A 20720-nucleotide genomic window follows, 5' to 3' on the forward strand; every position below is an offset into this window, starting at 1 on the left:
TTACTCATTAATTTCTTCTTCTACAAAAAGGTGGAAAATTTTACAAGACTATGTTTCTAATTTAACTCTTAAACCATTATCACAAACACGTTGGAAAAGTCATCTTGAAAGCGTTAAAGCAATAAAATATCAAGCTCCACATATACGAGAAGCTTTATATAAACTTGCAGAAACTAATGATGATCCTAAAACAAAAAGTGAAACCAATTCTTTAGCAACATATGAGTTTGAAAATTTTGAATTTTTATTAGGTATGGTTATTTGGTATGATATATTATTTGCAGTTAACACTATTAGTAAATTTTTACAATATAAAGATATGAACATTGCTATTGCATTATATCAGTTAAAAGGTCTTGTTTCCTTTTTATGATTACAGAGAAAATGGATTTATATCTGTTGTGATTCCTGCCAAAGAGATTGCAAATGAAATGAATATAGAACTAAAATTTCGTGAAAAACGTGTAATTAGAACAAAATAAACGATTTGATGAGAATAAAATTAATGAAGTGAAGCTTTCACCGGAAGAATCTTTTAAAATTAATTACTTTAATTATATTATTGACCATACAATTTCTTCACTTCAAATTAGATTTGAACAATTTAAAATATATGAAGATAATTTTAATTTTTATATGATGTAGAAAAGTTAAAATTACTTGATGATGACTTTTTAAAAATAAAATGTTTAAATCCTGAAAACTTTTTAACAGATGACATGTTATTTTTAGAATTAAAAGTTTTAAAAGAAACAATAAATCCAAAATTAAAAACCGTATTGAACCTTATAAAAAAATTAAATTATTTTCCTAATGCATGGATAGCTTATAGAATATTATTAACTATACATGGCTTGTTTGTTAGTGTAGTTTTAGCATAAAGAAGTTTTTCAAAATTAAAATTAATAAAGTCTTATTTACGTTCAACAATGTCTCAAGAAAGATTAAATAATCTAATAATTTTATGAATTGAAAAAAAAATATTATCAAAACTCGAATATAAAAATTTAATTAATAATTTTGCATCTCAAAAAACTAGAAAACTAAGGGTGCGTTTGGTATGCGCATTTTTCATTTTTATTTTCTGAAAAAATACACGTTTTCTGAAAAATGGTGGTTGGTTTGCGTTTTTGTGCCTGTTTTCTAACACTACAAGAAAAAACAGTATTACCGACGGGCGTACCAACGGAATAGATATTCCGTCGGTGATATTGGACATTACCGACGGAATATTTATTCCGTCGGTAAAGTATTAATTTACCAACGGAATTATTCGATTCTGTTGGTAAAACATTTGTTTACCGACGGAATAGGCATTCCGTCGGTAAAATACCGACGGAAAACCAATTCCGTTGGTAAACTTACTTAAAAAACCCTAGCCCATCTTTCTTTCCCCTCACGCGCGGCGCTGGCTTTCTCCTCTCCTCTCCCGATCCCGATCATAGGTACCTCCCCGTCGATTCTTTTCGACCCTGCGGCCGCCGGCGACCGGCAGCGGCACCCTGCGGGCGCAGGCAGCCGCCAGCGGGTGCAGGCAGCCACAAGCAGCAACCTGCGGTCGCTGGCTGGCACAGGTACCTCCCTACGGTCGCTGGCTGGCGCAGGTGCCTCCCTGCGGTCGCTGGCCGGTCGCTGCACTCGCTGTCGGCCGCTTTATGGCGGCCGCTAGCAGATTGTTTTGGCTGCCGGGTGTAACTTGTCAATTATTGTGTTAAATTTTTAGCTAATTTTTTTTTTTTGTAAACAGGTAGCTTTTGCTGCTCGTCTCCGGTTGACTTACACATTTTCAGGTATAATTTAGTAAATTATATTTATTTTATGTTGTCTAACATGATTAAATTTAGAAGTATGTTATGTTAGTTTGTTAATATATTACATAATATAGTCCGTTTGTTTGTTTTGTGTTAGTATGCTAATATATGCTGATTTGTAATTTTCAATTTATCAGTGTTAGTTGAAAATGTCTATAAACAAAGTTTGGATGTATAATCGTTTAGAAAATGGATTTATTAAAGATGATTTTATTGCTGAAGTCGAAAAATTTGTGAACTTTGCTAAGAATCATCCCGAATGTATGAATGGTGCTGAGTTACGGTGTCCATGTAATCTTAAAAAATGTAGGAATAAAACCTTTCGTGATGAGGATACCGTGAAAGTACACATATGTAGAAATGATTTTGTGCCAAATTACTATAATTGGTATTGTCACCGAGAGCCTTATCTCTATGAATCAATTGGGCCTTCTGGTAGTTCGTCATATGCCACAACTTTTACTGCTCATGAATTATCAATTAATGATAATGCAATGCAATCAATGGTGCACGATGCGATGAATGCTGCAGTTGATTATTCCAATACAGATGAAACACCAACACCTGAATATCAACAATTATATGAAACGTTAAAGGCTAGTGAAAGAGAAATGTGGAAAGACATTCCCTCTGGTCATTCTCAATTATCAGCTACTGCAAAATTATTGAATATAAAAGCAGAACATCATTTTTCAAAAAGATGTTACGATGACATTTGTCAGTTGATGTCAGAATTGCTTCATGCTGATAACATAATGACTGATAAATTTTACAGTACAAAAAAATTGGTCAGAGGTTTAGGTTTGCCTGTAGAGAAGATTGATTGTTGTATAAAAAATCATTCGAAATTAATGGATGTATCCATTCAAACAATTTTTGAGGAAATAAAAAAAAAAATGTTCGTAACAAAGCAAGAGTTGAGGGGTCAATATGCAATGCTTATCTGGTTGAAGGAACATCTTCTTTCTGTTCATATTATTTTGTTGAAAGTGTGCAAACAAGACATCGCAAGTTCCCTAGAAATTCTGATGATGTTTGTCAGCCAATAGACACATCGATGCTTTCTATTTTCAAGTTTCATGGTAAATTAATGGGTGCATCGCTTTCTAGATGGTTAACCGAAGAAGAATACCATGCTGCAAGAACATATATACTCTTAAATTGTGAAGAGGTCAAACCATACATAAAGTAAGTAAACTTCTTAAATCAAACATTTATAATCCGTTTAATTATTTTGCTTGGTATCCCAATTTTGATATAATTATTTTATATCTACAAAATCCGTCAATTGGTCCAAGTGAGGTAGCTACAAAGTTAGAGACTGAATTTGCATTATGGTTTCAAATATATATAAGTTAGAGAAGTTAGAAAATTATGAAGTTCATGTATATTAAGATGTGTCCTAATATATTTGTTATCTATTTTTATAGGTGAAAGATCGTAGAATATCAAATGTGCAAGATGATAGGATAATGAATATTGCATCAGGACCTCTTCGTAAAATAAAGGTGTATTCTGGTTACTATGTTAATGGTCTTAAATTCCACGTGGCACAACGAGATTCACGAAGATTAACTTATAATTCTGGTGTTTGCGTTAAAGGATCTATGGACAACAATAACACTGAGTTTAATTATTATGATAGACTTGACGAAATCATAGAAATTGAATATCCTGCATTACCAATAAAGAGGTGTGTGTTGTTTAAATGTTCATGGTATGATCCGACACCAAGATTAGGTAATAGAATTCATCCAAATTATAATTTAATTGAGGTTAATGCAAATAAAAGATTCAACAAGTTTGAGCCTTTTATTTTTGGGATACAAGCGGGTCAAGTTTTCTATCTTGAATATCCTACGAAGAGAAGAAGATTTAGTGAATGGTTGTCTGTTTGTCGAATCAAGTTTCGCTCGACCATAGAGATGTCGAACACAATCACTGCTCAAAACCATGATGTATTTCAGAATGATGAAGTGGAGAGACACTCAGTTGATTTACAACACCAATCTACTTCTCAATTACTTGTAGATGTTAATTGCATTTACGAAGAGATAGATGATGGAGAGATGTCCTACAATGAGGATGAAGTTTCACTAAGCTCATCTAACTCTAGCGATGAGGACATAGAAACTATTAATGTTTATTATGTAGGATCGAAAAGAATTTAGATATCTCCACAATTACATGATATTGTCCACTTTGGGCCTAAACCCTCATGGTTTTGCTCTTGGGCTCTCCCCAAAAGGCCTCATGCCAATGGAGATATCTTTTCTCTTATAAACCCATGATCTTTCTCATGTGTTTCCAATATGGGACTATGTTTGCAACCTTGTAACCCCAACAATCCCCCCCTCAAACAAAGGACCATAGGCTTCCCACGTCCGATCCTCGACCCACCAGGTCTTCCTGCCCCTCGGTCTACCCGACCTACTAGGACTTCCTTGCCTAAACGCAACTAGGACTTCCTGCCCCTCGGTCCACCCGACCTACTAGGACTTTCCTTGCCTAGCCGCAACTAGGACTTCCTGCCTGGTGTCTGGTCATCTTGATCCGAACATAGGAGCTCCCACTTTCTTTGTTTGAGGTCAATATTGTACTCACATGGTTCAATCAGACCATAGCTCTTGTGCACAGTCGGTGGTTAAACCTTCTGGCAGTCCGGGCTCTGATACCACTTGTAGGATCGAAAAGAATTTAGATATCTCCACAATAGCATGATATTGTCCACTTTGGGCCTAGACCCTCATGGCTTTGCTCTTGGGCTCTCCCCAAAAGGCCTTATGCCAATGGAGATATCTTTTCTCTTATAAACCCATGATCTTTCCCATGTGTTTCCAATATGGGACTATGTTTGCAACCTTGCAACCCCAACATATTAGTCAGTAAGTTATGTTTCCATATTGTTTGTATTTATATTATCATGTTTTTAAACCTTATTATAATGTGTTCAATGTTATTTTACAGATATCATTATGGCAGAGCAGCAGCCTGTGGCACCCCGTGGCTACAAGGTCCTTACTGTTGTCGGAGACTCGTAAGTATTTTTTCTTATTAATAATTCAAGTTCATATATAAATTTATTTATAATATATATCTCATAACTTAGGTCTATTTCGTGCAGATTCACTCCAGATGGCCACCGAGTTGCCACATATAACACGGGCAAATTCAAGGAACGAATTTGCGCGTCTGGTACTACATAGAGACGTGTAAACTAGGAGATGAAGCTGTTTTATTATAATGAATTTGTGGTAAGTAAATTGAATATATTTGGTAACTTATAATATAGGATCATTTAAACTAAATGTTTAACTTATAATTACAGAAAAGATACACATGGGTGGACGGGCAAGAAGAGCAATTTAAAACTACATGGAATACTTACTGTGCTAAATTGTACAGAGATCATATGTATTATATGAGAAAGAAGGGCATTAGGCCTCCGTATGTTTCTGAGACGATTTGGAGTGCATGGACGACCACCTAGACTGCAGAAAGGTGGCAAACAAATGCTGAAAAGGCAAAAGCAAATAAAAATACAGAGCCAGGTGGCCCGAGCACCGGTACCGCTCGACATACGTCAGGATCCAGATCTATTGTTGAGCATACTATGGATTTAGTGAGTATAATTTAAAATTATATTTTGTAACAAATTTTCTATTTATTACCAAACTTGTATAATTTTTTGCTCTTAAATTTTTGGAATGTAGGAACGTGAGCTTGCCCGACAGCCCACATGTCTGGAGGTCTTTCTCAAGACCCATAAGAAAAAGGATGGATCATTTGTTGATTCTCGATCTCAGACTCTACACGTAAGATTATTAACTTTATTATATTTTTTTTACTTCTATCTATATTAGTATTTAGTAATACTGATCAAATTGGATATTATAATTTTTTTATGCAACAACAAATGAAAGAAAGGGTGGCTCAAGCATCTCAGTCATTAGCAGGGGGGGAGTCACAGTCTTTATCCACCGACGACCTAAATCAGATTTATTATGATGTTGTCGGTGGAAGGACAAAAAACTCCACCCTCTATGGCCTTGGCTCTCAAGCCAAAGTTGCATTTGATTGTTTGAGGAATCCAGTAGGCCGTGCTAGTTCCTCTTCTTCTAGTGAGATGTAGTATTTAAGACGTGAAAATCAAGAACTGCGTACTCAATTGAAATCAATGGATCAGAGGATGATTGAGATGGATCAGTGGAGAGCTGATGAGGAGAAGAAGAGAGCCGAATGTGACAAGAGCAATGATGATCTCATGGCCCAGATGCGCCAGATCGTGGCTAATTTCACTCAGGGATCACATGATTCTGAGTCACAGGATGTTGGGACCGAAATATAGCTAGAGGGGGGGGTGAATAGCTCGTTGTGTTCTCGTGGTCGACGTTACTTGTTTCTTCAAAGATGTGCAGCAGAAATACAAGAAACAACTACAACAACGCTAACAAATGGATTTTACTTGGTATCCACCTCACAAGAGGTGACTAGTCCAAGGATCCACGTACACACACACACCTCCACTAATAAACACTCCTTTTTAGTAACTACCGAAGGCGAAGAAGTCCTACAAGACTCTCAATACAGAAAGAAAGGAAAGGGAACAAAAGTATAAGCAAAGCTTACAATGAATACAAGAAACCCTAACTCTAGCTTTCTTCTTCTTGCTTTTGATCCGCCTTTTGACTTGGAAGAGCCTCCAAGAACCTTCAAGAATTGGCGATCTGGAGCTTAGAGAGAGCCGTGGAGTTGTTGTTGAGGATCAGGAGTGAACAGTGCAAAGTCTGCCGAAGAAGACGCACGCCAACGACCTTTATCTGCTCCAACGGTCGGATCCCGATCGATTGGGTTGCTCTCAATCGATCGGGAAGGCTTTAGATCGATCAACCGATCGATCCAGAGCACCTCTGTGCTCTCTGGAATAGCCTGGATAGATCGGCTGATAGATCCAGCCTTTATCGCGTAAAAATGCGCCACCCCAATCGATCCACTGATTGATTGGGATCTCTGGATCGATCGACCAATCGATCCAGAGGCGTTCTGTGCGCTCTGCGACTTGCCCACTCGAGGCTTGTCGCGGGGACCTTCCCAATCGATCGGCCGATCGATTGGGCATCAGCCAATCGATCGGCTGATCGATCCAGATATTGGTTTTTGCCCAAAATCAAGTCCCAAGTCCCCAAACCAACATCCGGTCAATCCATGACTTGTTGGTTCATAAGACCTAGTATCCGGTCACCCTTGACCAGCTAGGACTCTCTCACCAAGTGTCTGGTCAATCCCTTTGACCCACTTGGACTTTTCTCCTCTTGCCAAATATCAGGTCAATCCCTTTGACCTACTTGGATTTTTCTTCCTCGTGCCAAGTATCCGGTCGATCCCTTTGACCTACTTGGACTTTCACTAGGAATGGCAATGGGGCGGGGCGGGGACGGGTTTATCATCCCCATCCCCGTCCCCGAATTTTATCCCCGCCCCCATACCCGATTTTTTCTAATCGGGGAATCCCCGAACCCGGCCCCACGGGGATTAAATCCCCATCCCCATCCCCGCCCCCGCCCCCAATTTTTTTATCTGGGAATCCAATCCCCGCCCCGTCCCCAACCCCATCCCCGATTTTAGAAAAAATTACTATATCAATTTACTTTCATTATATTCTATTCATTCTATTGTATAATCAAAAGAAAATAAATAATACAGCAATGCGATAGAATCTCAAAAAACTACCAATTCACAATAGTAATTTCACAAAAGTATCGATGAAACTGTCTATCGTAAAATACACCACCAATTCACAACAGTAATATCACAAAAGTATTGATGAAACTGTCTAAAACAAGAGTTATTTCCTTGCAAGAATAACGACATCACAACTCGCCCGCGATACTCACAAGTCACAAGTTCTCTTTTGAACTATTGTCTCCATGTTAATCTGAACAGCAATGAGTCAAGAGTGAGTAAAATAACCGAGTGCAAAACAAGGAAAATTCAATGAGTAAATAGGAGGAAAATCACAACAAGAAAGGCACAAGTATTTGAAAGCAGTTAGAACAAGAATTAGTTTCACTATGTTTTGATAGTTACACGAAGAGAATTAAATAGCAAAACTATATCTGCATTTTAAAGCAAATTATATCTGCTAGAATTACTTTAAATTTGTGAATCAGTTTAAAGTATAGGTTGTAGTTAAGAAAATTAAAGAATCTAATACAAGTATTAAAAATGCTTGTAGACATGCAGGTAAGAAAATCAAACCGTTAGGTGGTAAGAAGAATCATCAGAAAACACTACCTACATATGTTGATCAGTCAAAGAAAAAAAAAAGAAGTTTTCATTTAATGGAAAAAATGGCCCTGGTAACTTTCTAATGAACTTGACATATTTGCTTGTTAACACATCAAATGTTATTCTAGAGGTTTGTTGATTGTTGACTGACAGGTTTATGAGAAGGAAGCTTCAGCAGAAGGGAGGATGAAGTTGTGGTGTATTCAGATGTTGAACTCTGTTGGTCAGACACCAACAAATGCAGCATTTGGTCCAAGTTTTGTTTAGAATGAGGGATCTGTAATGATTGTGTAGATTAGCTACAACTCTTACTGATAACCTTTCGTTGTAAGCTTTTTACTAATTTTTAATTGTAAGTTTTTGTGAACTGTTTTAGAACTAATGCAGAGCCAGAACTATTGCCTGTGGTTTCGTATACATGCTGTCATAATTTATGCTTTCTTCATTACAACAGAAATGCGATAATTATGAATTTATCCCGCAATTGGAGGATGCATGCTATAGCAATATTTGCAGTGTAGCAATACTTCTCGTTCTCACTTTCTTCTTTTAGCATGTATATTTCTAACATAATCACCCATATCCAACGTTGTTAGAGATTAGATGATATTTAAGAATGGTTAACAAATTTCACATAGCAATGTATAACTAAGAGATAAAGTATCATTTCTCCATTTCACTCACTCCCTTTTAACATGCTGATTTCTAACAATATGAATTAAGTACTATGTGTAGTACCTGTACATGAAACCCTATGGGACCGAAAATGAAGACACTTACTTGGGAACCACTTGGTATTCAAGCAAACTAAATTATCCTCGCTATGTGGGGGTAAGAGCTTCATTGGAGTCCTTAATCTGATCCAGTTTTTGAAATCTATTTCTGCATAAATGTTGACAAGGAATTTGAATGAGATTAAATTTATCATATTGTCCAATAAAAGCAAATAACAGAAACTATCACATTGTCCAACAAAAGCAAATAGAAAAAAAGACATATAGATTATAGAGTTACTATCTATGACCATCACATTAAATTTACCATCACATTAAATTCTAACATTCTATGGAGTTACTATCTGTGATTGTGCGTGACAACGACTCTGGCTCCTACAAAATAATAAGACATACAGAAAAAAGATTAATTAAATTTTAAACACTTTAATACAATAATAAAAATAACTTACCTCTATATCAACATCATTATCAAACTTTTGATCACTTGAAATTGTAGAATCTAATAAGATAAAATGAATAACAAATATTATAATAAAAATCGATAAAGAAATAGAAACAATTTCATTTGAAAACTATTTAATACCTTGAATTTCACTCCATAACCAATCTCGAGCACACATCAAACCTTCAACAGTTTTAGAATGAAGTCTACTACGATGAGCATTTAAAATTCTCCCACTAGTACTGAATGTTGATTCGGAAGCAACGGTCGTCACGGGAATGACCAACACATCCTTAGCAATATTATGCAAAATGGGATATTTGATCCCATTTGTCTTCCACCAACATAAGATATCAAACTCACTTGTTCTTGGCAAAAGAGACTCTTCTAAATAATAATCCAAGTCCTACTTCTCATGTTCAGTACTATTATTAGAATCCATGAACATCTCAAATTTATCAGCATAAGTACCACGCTTAGGAAGTGGAGGCCTTAAAGAAGAAGACGATTGTGAATTTTTCACTTTCTGTGATTGTTTGGATTTCTTCTCATACTCTTCAACCATGTCACACAACTTTTTCTTTAGTTTTTCAATCTCATAAGAAGACATATCACCATAAACAAGAGGATAATAGAATTGAACTGTCTTCATCTTGTACCTTGGATCTAAAATACTCACAATTGCCAATAAACAATTCATTACATCTCAATATTTTTCAAACTTTACTTTCATATTTGTTGTCATTATTTTCACCACATTATCATCTGAGAGAAGCCAATCGCCAATTGCCAACTTAATATCACAAATAGTAGAGAAGAAAAGATTTATAGTGGGATACTTGGTCCCCGAAAATAACTCTGTGGTATCAAAAAACATCTCCAATTTAGAAGAAATCTCTCTCACTTTTGACCAATCTTCTTGTGTGGGAACTCTTTTATATAAAGTTTCACGTTGTTTCAAACGAGCAAACACAGCTTCATATTCCAATGCAGTGTTAAGCATTAAATATGTAGAGTTCCATCGTGTTTTGCAATCAAGTTCTAGTTTCTTTGTGCTTGGAACCTTCAATTGTCAAGTTGTTTCAATAAATTTTTCATCTCTTTTTGGTGTTGCTATCCAAAATGCGACACTATAACGAATTGTTTCAATGCTATCACTAATTAATTCTAGTTCATCCCTCACAACCAAATTCAAAATATGGGCACAACACCGCATGTGAAATAATTTTCCTTCTAAGATAAGTGAACTCGGAGGAAGCTTGTCCAGAATAAGCTCAATCATAGCATCATTAGTTGTGCAATTATCAACGGTTAAAGTAGATAACTTACGATCCAAGTTCCAATCCAAGAGGCAATCAACAAGTGCATTTGCGAGAACCTCAGCAGTATGTGGACACGGCACATATATAAACCTAGTAAAAAAAATATAATGCATTTTAATGATAATAGTAATATTATTAATGGTAAATGCAAGTATAAAGTTCAAGAGAAAAAACTTTACCTGACAAGATGACTTTATAATTTCCATGAAACATCAATGAAGTGTGAAGTGATGGCCATGAATCCTCTTTGTTGATTACTTGCCGTCCACATATCAGTTGTCAACGCAATTCGACTAACATTTGAGTCTAATAATTTCATTGTTTTATTTCTTTCATACTCGAATATCTTCATGAAGTCAGTCTTGATTGTGTTTCGGGAAACAACTTTAAATATTGGTTGCAATGCATGAGAGTACCTTCTAAAGCCAACATGATCAACCATAGATAACGGGTACTCATGCAATATAATCATATTTGCAATCTCTGTCCTCGCTTGATCTTGGTTGAAATGGTATGTCCCAAGTTGCATTATCCCATCATTGGATTTTGCTGGCTGCAATAGAGATTGTTGTATGGTCTTCTGTTTCTTGTGCAAGCATATTTTCATGTGGTCAAGTAAATGCTTGGTACTATTCTTAGTATCACCACCTAAGGTTTTCTTACAATCATTGCAGATCGCTTTCCATTTTCCTCCAATTAGTTTTTTCTCGAAATGATCCCATGCAATAGATCTACATTTTCTTTTTGTTCCAACATCTGTACCCGAAATTTCAGCATCTAAAGTGTTATTTAGAGTTGCTTCGTTTGCCTCAATTGGAACACTCTCATTTTGTGAATGCGATGCTGTCGATGCAAGAACTTGACTTCCCATAGTTGGAATAGTTTGCATAGCACCCTCAACCTCGTTATCATTAATTTCCATCTGAAATGATATATCATAACATCAAAAAATCATAGTCCACTCATCCACATAATCCCTACATTAACAAGAATTTGTAAAGCAAGCCAAAAATAGATAGCATCATAACATAAGCATCAGATCATCTTAACAGAAGCCAAAAATAGATAGCATCATAATTCATAAGTATCATCATCTCAAAAGAAGCCAAAAATAGATCGCATCATAATTCATAAGCATCAGATCATCTCAAAAGAAGCTAAAAATAGATAGCATCATAATTCATAAGCATCAGATCATCTCAAAAGACAGATACCAGCAAAATATCATTTGTATTTGAAAATGAAACAAAATAAGGTAATATTTTTTGAAATAAAATTCATGAATCCAGGAAGAAAAAGAGAAGAGAGAAATTGACACAAACAAAAACTTAAAATATGGCTCACCTCACTGACGATGGGAGCAAGCGTTGATGACATACGAGGATTGTAAGATGTGCAGGCCAACAATATCGACGGGAGACTATAGAGGCACGGGGCAAAGATCAAACTTGGAAGGGAGGCACTGGCAGGGAACGATGACAGGAGACTAGAGAGGCTGGAGGGTTTGCCGCGTTGAAAGGAGTAGCATCGACGGAGATCTATGAAGGGAGAGACATCGGTGGAGCTCGACGAGAAGAAAGGAGCGGCGGCGTCGAACTGTCAAAGGGAGTGGCGACGAAGGAAGCGACGACGAAGGATTGAAGGAAGCGGCGTCGAATGAGAAAGGGCAGAAGACGTAGGGTTTAGTAATTTGGGGATTTTTTTTATCTTATATTATTATTATTAACATTATTATTATTATTAAAATCGGGGCGGGTTCGGGGATGGGGATAGCATACCCATACCCGCCCCGATTTAATTTCAGGGATTTTAAAAATCCCCGAACCCGAACCCGTCCCCGTTCGGGTTTTCCCCACGGGGCCCCGAACCCGTGGGGAAAATTGCCACCCCTAACTTTCACCAGATGTCTGGTCAACTTTGAACCATCTGGATTTCCCCGTGTCTGGCTTCACTCACCAGGACTTCCCTTCTGCCTAGCTTCACTCACTAGGACTTCTCTTCTGTCTGGCTTCACTCACCAGGTCTTTCACCTAGCTTCACTTACTAGGATTTTCACCTGGCTTAACTCACTAGGATTTTCTTCTGCCTAGCTTCACTCACCAGGACTTTTCTTCTGTCTAGCTTCCCAGTTAGGACTTTCCAGTCAAGTATCTGGTCAACCTTGACCTACTTGACTCTTCTTCAATCAACTTGATCAGACCCTGATCAGAGGGGAATTGCACCAAATAATCTCCCCAAATGAACAACTGCACCTACACTTGTCCATATCATCGAAGTCTTGTATTGTCAAACATCGAAACCCAAACCAAGACTCAAGCTTGGTCAACCAGGTCAACCTTGACCTGAGGGATATTGCACCAACACAGGAGACTCAAGATCCATCACGTAGTGATGACTAATTTTTGTGAGGGTTGGTCATGTGCACTTTAATTTTTATTTATCATATATTGATCATGATAAATTATTTATTCGGTATAAATATTATAATATATTTATTTCTAAATATTTTATTACTATATATTTCAGGAGTCACGTTCGGTCGGATTTACATATTTTATATATATATGCAAACGGTTTGACTTTTACAGGATTTTCTTTATCATTTAACGTTCTTGTATTATTTGGATTACTTTCTAGTGTGGTATGTATTCTGTAAACTTAAATTGTGTTATGGATCTTTACATCTATATATTCTCTAGATTGAGTTAGATATGGATTGTGTTTATTTTTTGTTGATTTTATTTGTGTGTGATTGTTATAAGATATATTGTTGTGTGGATTGTATTATAGATGTGTAATTTGTATTTGATGTTTAGATTGTATTTGATGTGTGAATTGTATAAAACCATCGTTTGTGATGGTTGTTTATATATATGAAAAATGTATATGTGGATGATGACCAAAACAAGCAGAATCTGGAATTTTTTTTTTTCGTTTCCGTCGGTATACCGACGGAAAAGAATTCCGTCGGAATCTATCGAAACATTACTGTGTGATACTTTTCCGACGGAATTGCTTTTTCCGTCGGAAAACTCCGACGGAAGTGCCTTTTCCGTCGGCAATTGCCGACGGAAAAAACAATTCTGTTGGAAATGTGTGCAGTTTTCGCATAAAATGTATTTTTTTTACCGACGGAAATAAAATGTCAGTCGGCAAATTTCTGAGTTCGGAATAGTGTTTCCGGCAATATTACTGATGAACCTATATTTCCGTCGGTAAAATATTAACGACAGAAACCCTTGTTTCCGTCGGGAATCGCATCCTGTCAAATATATTTCTGACGTAATAAAATTCGTCGGAGAGCCGTCGTTATACGCATATACCAACGGAATACCGACGGAAATTTCCATCGGCAATGCTGATTTTTCTTGTAGTGTAAAAAAATAGATAGCGTTTTCTAGAAAAACAGAGAATGACAAAAAGTCATTTTCTATTTTCTAGAAAACGTGCATTTTTCAGAAAATGAAAATGAAAAACATGTGTATACCACACGCATCCTAAATTTTACATAAAAATTTATTTTAAATTAATATTTTATTTTTTTAAAGAAAAATTTTAAATCCATCATTGTCGGTCCCAAATTCGAATGAAAAAAGATGTGGAATTTTTTTTTTAAAAAAAAAGAATATTAAAGGTCTAAATGTATTTTTTTTTTTTTGCCTAGGACCTCGTAGAACCTTGTGACGGCCCTGTGAGATCTCTAACCTTCTATTTAGCTTTAGTACTAAAAGTTAATTGACCATAAGTCTCTAGTTGGTGAGCAAGACATTTTTTATGTCACTAAACTTTTCTCCTGGTTGACAAACTTTGAAAGTGCATGTCTGGTCGTATCGTCTTTGATCAACCAGCGACAAGATACACTGAGAATATGTTCGAGACTAGCAACTGCGGTAAATAAGCCATACAAATGAAGAAAACAAGGAGTCGATGATGAAATCGCGATATGATGTAAGTCTAGTCTGTCGTTTTAGATCATGTAGTCAAAGTTGTCGAATAGCAAGTAGGTAAATTTTAAAATTATAAAATCAAGTATCTAATTTCGCTTTCGCCCCTCAGCATTCGCTAGCATCTACCTCCAGAGCAATCAATTTAGATATTATTCATCAACATAATAATGTCCTGAATTACTATCTATTAAAAAAAATTTGATTTACATTAAAAAAATCATTACTCTTAATATGACGTATGAACATACTATTTGAGTACGTGAATATAATAAAGAGAACAAAATGAATACATATGATTGAACTCTATATCATTCTGAGCTCTTTAAATCTATTAATTGATTTTGATAAAATTAATATTTGAGGACATAAATATAATTATGAAAACTAGACGAACAGTTGATTTTTTCCAAAATGATATTAAGGACATAAATATAATTAGAAGAATTAGACAAATATATATAATCTAATTTATTTAAATTTTCTAGATCCATCAGTCGATTTTAACAAAATTAATAAATCTAAAGAGTTCCGAATGATACAAAATTAAGTCATATATGTTCATCTAAATTTTTTTTTTATTATATTCGTACCCTCCAATAATATTTTTTATATTAAAGTAATAATTTTTTAAATACAAATAAATTTTTTTTTTAGGAGGTTGTATATATCAATTAAATGAAAAGAAAAAAATAAAATTATGCTCTCATTTCTCGGCTGATGCCCATGCTGCTGTTTGACCCACGTCCTCAAGCCTTCATTTCTAGGGTTTTGTGTCGCGCTCTTAAAACTGCCATTTCCCCCCTCGCACTCTCGCAGTCGTTCATATAAGCCCTAATGTCCTCCTCTCCTCCCCACCCTCCCAAGAAGCTCAAGATGTCCTCCTCCGCCACCACCTCCGACGCCGAGGAGACCCCTTCGTCCGCCCCCGGCGAACCCCGGCGGCGCTACAAGCGTCGCAAGGTGGCCATCTTCCTCGGCTACTGCGGCGCCGGGTACCAGGGCATGCAGAAGAACCCCGGCGCCCGAACCATTGAGGGGGATCTAGAGGAGGCCCTCTTCCTCGCCGACGCTGTCCCTGCTTCCGACCGCGGCCTCTCGCGCCGCTACGATTGGGCCCGATCTGCTCGCACCGACAAGGGCGTCAGCGCTGCTGCTCAGGTCGTCTCGGGACGCTTCTACGTCGATCCGCCTGGCTTCGTTGCCCGCCTCAACGCCCACCTCCCTGACCAGATCACCGTCTTCGGCTTCAAGCGAGTCACCAATTCCTTCAGCGCCAAGAAATTCTGTGATCGGCGACGGTACGTCTACCTTCTTCCCGTGTTTTCCCTTGACCCTAGCGCACATCCGGACCGGGAGTCCGTCATGGCGAGCATCGGATCTGACAACGAGCTCACTCGTTGCTTAGAGTGCTCAGAAAGGGGACGCAAGATACCTACCTCCATGGATCCCTTTTCTCAGGGATCTAAGCAGGAAGAAAGGCCTGATTCTGAACAAGTTGAGGATGGTAAATTTGAGTCAACTAAGCTAGAAAAACCTGATATTGTTGCAAGGGCTGGAGCTGGTGATGATCAACTTGGTGCCCAAGATATAATTTTGACTAAAAATCAACCTGAAACTGCTGATTCTATATCGATGGAAGGTGAGCTTAGGGCTTCCAATGTGGATGAATGTGGTAATCCAAGCAATAGGGATTCCTTCTTGGAAGAGAGATCCACAATGCAAACTGTAGTTCATGATGAATCCAATGAGCAACTGACTGCCAAAACCAAGTTTTGTTATGATGATGAACAGAAAGCAAGATTCAATCAAATCCTACAGCATTATGTAGGAACCCATAACTTCCATAACCTCACGACTAGAATTAAGCCTGAAGATCCCTCTGCTCGTCGTTACATCATATCCTTCAATGCAAATAGTGTCGTTTGTATTGACGGGATTGAGTTTGTGAAGTGTGAAGTTGTAGGGCAGAGCTTCATGCTCCATCAGATCAGGAAGATGATCGGCCTCGCTGTTGCAGTGATGAGGAATTGTGCACCTGAATCGCTTATGGATGTGGCATTAAGAAAGTATGAGTTCCTTTTAGCCCATAGTGTGTAGGGAACTTCTATCTCCAGGTTTCGGGTGATTCATTTTATCTTTTGCATTGTTCAGGGATGTAAGAATCAACGTTCCAACGGCTCCTGAAGTCGGACTATTTCTAGACGAATGCCAATTCACTTCCTATAATAATCAATGGAAGGACTCACATGAGCCACTGACCATGGATGCATATGCTGAAGAAGCTGAAGATTTTAAAATGAAGTATATATACCCTCACATCGCCTCCATGGAGCACAAAGAAGGAGCCGTTGCGCTCTGGCTTCACTCGTTGAACCATCGTAACTATCCAGATCTCGGTTTCATGGAGACAAGTGTATGTGCTGGTGCTCATGAGAAACATGTTGAAAACTTAGCAGAGTAATTCCTTGAGAAGGTAATTGATTGCTTTATTTCTCACCAAGAAAAGTTTTTTCTAAATTCTTATTGCCTCGATCCTTTATTTTTAGTTCTTATGTAGTGGAGGAATTTTAAAACCTGAATGTTTTCCATCTCCTGTTTCATGTTAATCATTAGTGGTTACTACAGCTAGCAATGCTGGGCCGTTTGAGATGAGCGATATTACCTTTTGCTCCAATTAGTGGTCACTATAGCTTTATTAAGTTGTCCCTTTGTTTGACATTTCGATTTTGCTTGAGTTTGATGGATTTGATGTTGATTCATGGATATCGTGTTAGCATTCATTTGCTCCCTGTAAACTGTGTTAGCTCAGTGGCTAAATCCTATCAATCTCAGTTTCAGTGGGGTTTCTGTTTTTATCAAAATATTCATCGATACTTCCATTTGCGGTTTCAGAGTTTGTTCATGTCACTTGATATTGAGCTAGATGAATTGTTCCACCTTGAGACTAGCAATGAAACACCTTTGACCTCGGCGGCAGGCCAAATGCACAGCGACTTTTGAAGTTCGATGAGCTGCAATGACTCATAGTGAGAAGGAATACATAGTGAGATTTAGTGGAAAGAAGATCTTCAAGTCGATCCAAAGTGAAGTGACAGTAGGAGGAAGTTGAAGAGTATTTCATAAGATGTTGCGACGACATTAACTAAGGCAAAAGGTTCACATAGTTCCAATAAGGTTTCTATAGAGTTGAAGAGATATTGATATCAAAATTTTTGATATGAGGATGTGTTCTTTTTAAAGATGATGAACCTACAATCCACACGAAAAACATATAGATGTACTATTAAAGGCGTTCTTTTAAAGACTGCCTCTAAATGGCCTTTCGGTCTTCCTTAACCATTGCCGCCGGCGATGTTGCCTCCTTCACCGCCTCCATCGTATCCTCTTTGATATGGCAAATAATTGTTGGTGTGGCTAGAGAGAGTTGGAGATGAGACTAGCATGGAAGAAAAAGCAATGGGTTTTTACATGGCTTAAGAAATTCAACCAAGCATGCTTCCCAATAAGCAATAGAGGAGATGAGATTAGCATGGAAGAAAAAGCAATGGGTTTTTACATGGCCTCAGAAATTCAATCAAGCATGCTTCCCAATAAGCAATAGAGTCATTATATTGATAATATTTTAAAATAATATATGTGATTTATAAAAATATTGCATTCAAAGAATAATCTTTACTATCATTAAATTTTTCTACACAATGTTTAATTTAGCTCATTCCATCTGTGCTTTAAATATTTTGTTTGGCCCATTTAATAAGCTTTATTCATTCCACTTGCTTGAAAAATTAGGTATGAAGTGGGCCTCAAATGATGTTTTTGAGTCATTTCGAGATATGGTTCAATTCTATTCAAATTAAGGTTCAAACTAGTGGAATTTGATTCGTACTCAAATTTTATTTCAAATTGAGTTCGAATTAATATTATTTATATTTTTAAACTTCGAATAGAATTTGAATATTCTATATTTTTTTAAACTTAATTTAAATATTAATATTTTTATAATATCGATTAGTTGGTGCTCTAGCACTACTAGATATCTAAGGCCGACACTTTGACATTTAATTTAAAATGTCGTTATAAATATTTTTTAATGACCCATTTATATATAAATGTAAGGTAAATCATGGGGTAATATTTTTTCCAGATTGAACACTTTCTTGATAAAGAAAATAAAGGACGGCCTTAATTATTGAGTAAAAAAAAAAACGTCTTAGTTTTTTCAAAATCATCAAAGCATCCCATTTTTTTAATCAAAATAACACTCCACTTCATGTATAATTATTTAATTATCCTCAATTAGTCCTCTCGGGATGATCTAGTGACTAGTACATAAGGTATTATCATCATAAAATTTGGGATTCAAATCTCGACAAAGTCGAGGTAATACCTTCTTTATGTACTAGTCATTATTCCAAAGGTTAATAGCCACTCGTGATTTACCTCCTCCGTGTTGGGACGGAGGCATTGGAGATGAACGTATTCACCTTTTACCACCATTTAATTATCCTCAATTATATTATTAATTCACATAGTGTTACAAATCAATATGAATATTTTAAACAAGTATGAATTATAATAACTATGATTTCGTAGCTAATACATCACGTCAGATCGATTCAGAATTCAAGCCAAAGATAATGAGAATAGCATACTTGGATAATTCTTTTTTGGTAATTTAAGTCTCTAACTCTTCGAATCAACTGATCTAGGAGGTAATTGGTTTAATTTTATAGAAATTTTTCACCAACTACTACTAGTATAAATTGAAAAACATTCACTAAGGTATATTCAAGTGATCATCGATCTTAGAGTTATCATCCCATTGGAAAAAAAAAAAATCCTATAATATGTCATATCTAAGATACGACCTTTAGCTGCCTAATTAACCTCTTGAAGGATCTAATCGTAGCTGAATAATTACACCTGAATTGACAGTGGAGTAAGGTGTACTTTTTGATATAAAAAAATAAAATGGTGCCCTACTATGATTCCAACAAAATAAGAGCACCTTCTGACTTTTACCCTTTATTTTCCCCATAATTTTACCTCACTTTAATATTTATTATTACTATTATTTTTTAAAAAATATTATATATATATATATATATATATATATATATATATATATATATATATATATATATTGATTCTGTCCGACTTGCCGAACCAAAGGACGCTGAGCACGTGGCGCTTTCCTAGTCGATGGTGCAGGCCTCCGAAGCTCTGGCGATCCTGCACAGAAGTCGGGCCGGGAAGGGGTTCCCGGCGGCGACCCTCCGACGCTCAAGTCAGGCAAAGCTCAGTAGAGAGAAAAGGGCTCCAAAACTAGTAGCGTGCGCGTACCTCCGGCGAAGTTAGAGGTTCTTTATATAGAGCGATGAGAGCACTGATGCACGTCCACCGAGGTGCATATGTGTCTGCAGCCCATACCCCGGTATGCACCTGTCAGAGAGCTTACCTGACACCATACTGCAACAGTCCTACTGCGCCTTTGATGGGACAACAGGAGACCCCGTGGTCAGACTAGGCGTATGGCCTAGCCATATGACTTGACGGCTGTCAGAGGATGTTCCCCCTTCTTTACTGCTCATAATCCGGGGCGTCCGACCGGCTGGACATGGAGTCCGTCCGGCCGGCTCCTACTCCTTTTACGCGCTGGCCGGACGGCACTCACCTCGCGTCCGGCCTGCCGTTGACATTGGTGTGCTGGGGGAATTTCCAGTAGGCGCTATGCAGAGACTGTTATTAGTGTTATCTTCTCCTGGTTCTTCCGCTCGGCTCTTAACTACTGTTTCGACAGAGCGTCGGAACCCCTACCTGGTCGGGGCGCCTTTTATTACCGAATGTCCCTTGGTCGGCCGATCGGTTTTATCCATTTCTTCCAAGTCCGGTCGGCTCACCCTTTCCGGCGGGCTACTTGGGCATCTGGCCTCCACGTGACGTTGACCCCTCGTTAGGGGGTCCCGGCCTCTTACCACCGGATCATATATATAACTGATATTCTGCACGATTGTTTAGTGTGTCACTATGCGCACTCGAGGTACCTGTATTTAAACCAATTAGATTTTATCTTTAGGGTTTAAGAATTAAATTATAGTGTTTAAACTAAAAAAAATAAAATGAAAAAAATGGATACTCACGATGTATAGTATATAGTATTTAGAGTATGTATT

At 37.2% G+C, this 20720-nt stretch overlaps 1 protein-coding gene across 2 annotated transcripts; it reads left to right on the forward strand.

Moving 5' to 3' along the window:
• Positions 1-15272: 15272 nt before the first annotated feature.
• Positions 15273-17744, forward strand: LOC122025471 (tRNA pseudouridine synthase A-like). Of its 2 annotated transcripts, XM_042584282.1 has the most exons (3): positions 15273-16613; positions 16699-17020; positions 17440-17744. In XM_042584282.1, the coding sequence occupies exons 1-2, from the start codon at positions 15382-15384 to the stop codon at positions 17006-17008; spliced, it is 1542 nt and encodes a 513-aa protein (XP_042440216.1). In that variant the 5' UTR covers positions 15273-15381; the 3' UTR covers positions 17009-17020; positions 17440-17744. The 2 variants fall into 2 exon arrangements, with proteins under 2 accessions (XP_042440216.1, XP_042440215.1); XM_042584281.1 differs by lacking the exon at positions 17440-17744 and having other exon boundaries at positions 16699-17208.
• The last annotated feature ends 2976 nt before the right edge of the window (positions 17745-20720 follow it).

The sequence above is a fragment of the Zingiber officinale genome, chromosome 9B, assembly GCF_018446385.1.
Source record: "Zingiber officinale cultivar Zhangliang chromosome 9B, Zo_v1.1, whole genome shotgun sequence".
In the NCBI taxonomy this organism is placed as follows: Eukaryota; Viridiplantae; Streptophyta; class Magnoliopsida; order Zingiberales; family Zingiberaceae; genus Zingiber; species Zingiber officinale.

Coding starts and splice junctions, on each gene's coding strand:
- LOC122025471 (XM_042584282.1), top strand. CDS start 15,382: ATGTCCTCCTCTCCTCCCCACCCTCCCAAGAAGCTCAAGATGTCCTCC. Junction 16,614..16,698: donor ATGGATGTGGCATTAAGAAA/GTATGAGTTCCT, acceptor TGCATTGTTCAG/GGATGTAAGAATCAACGTTC.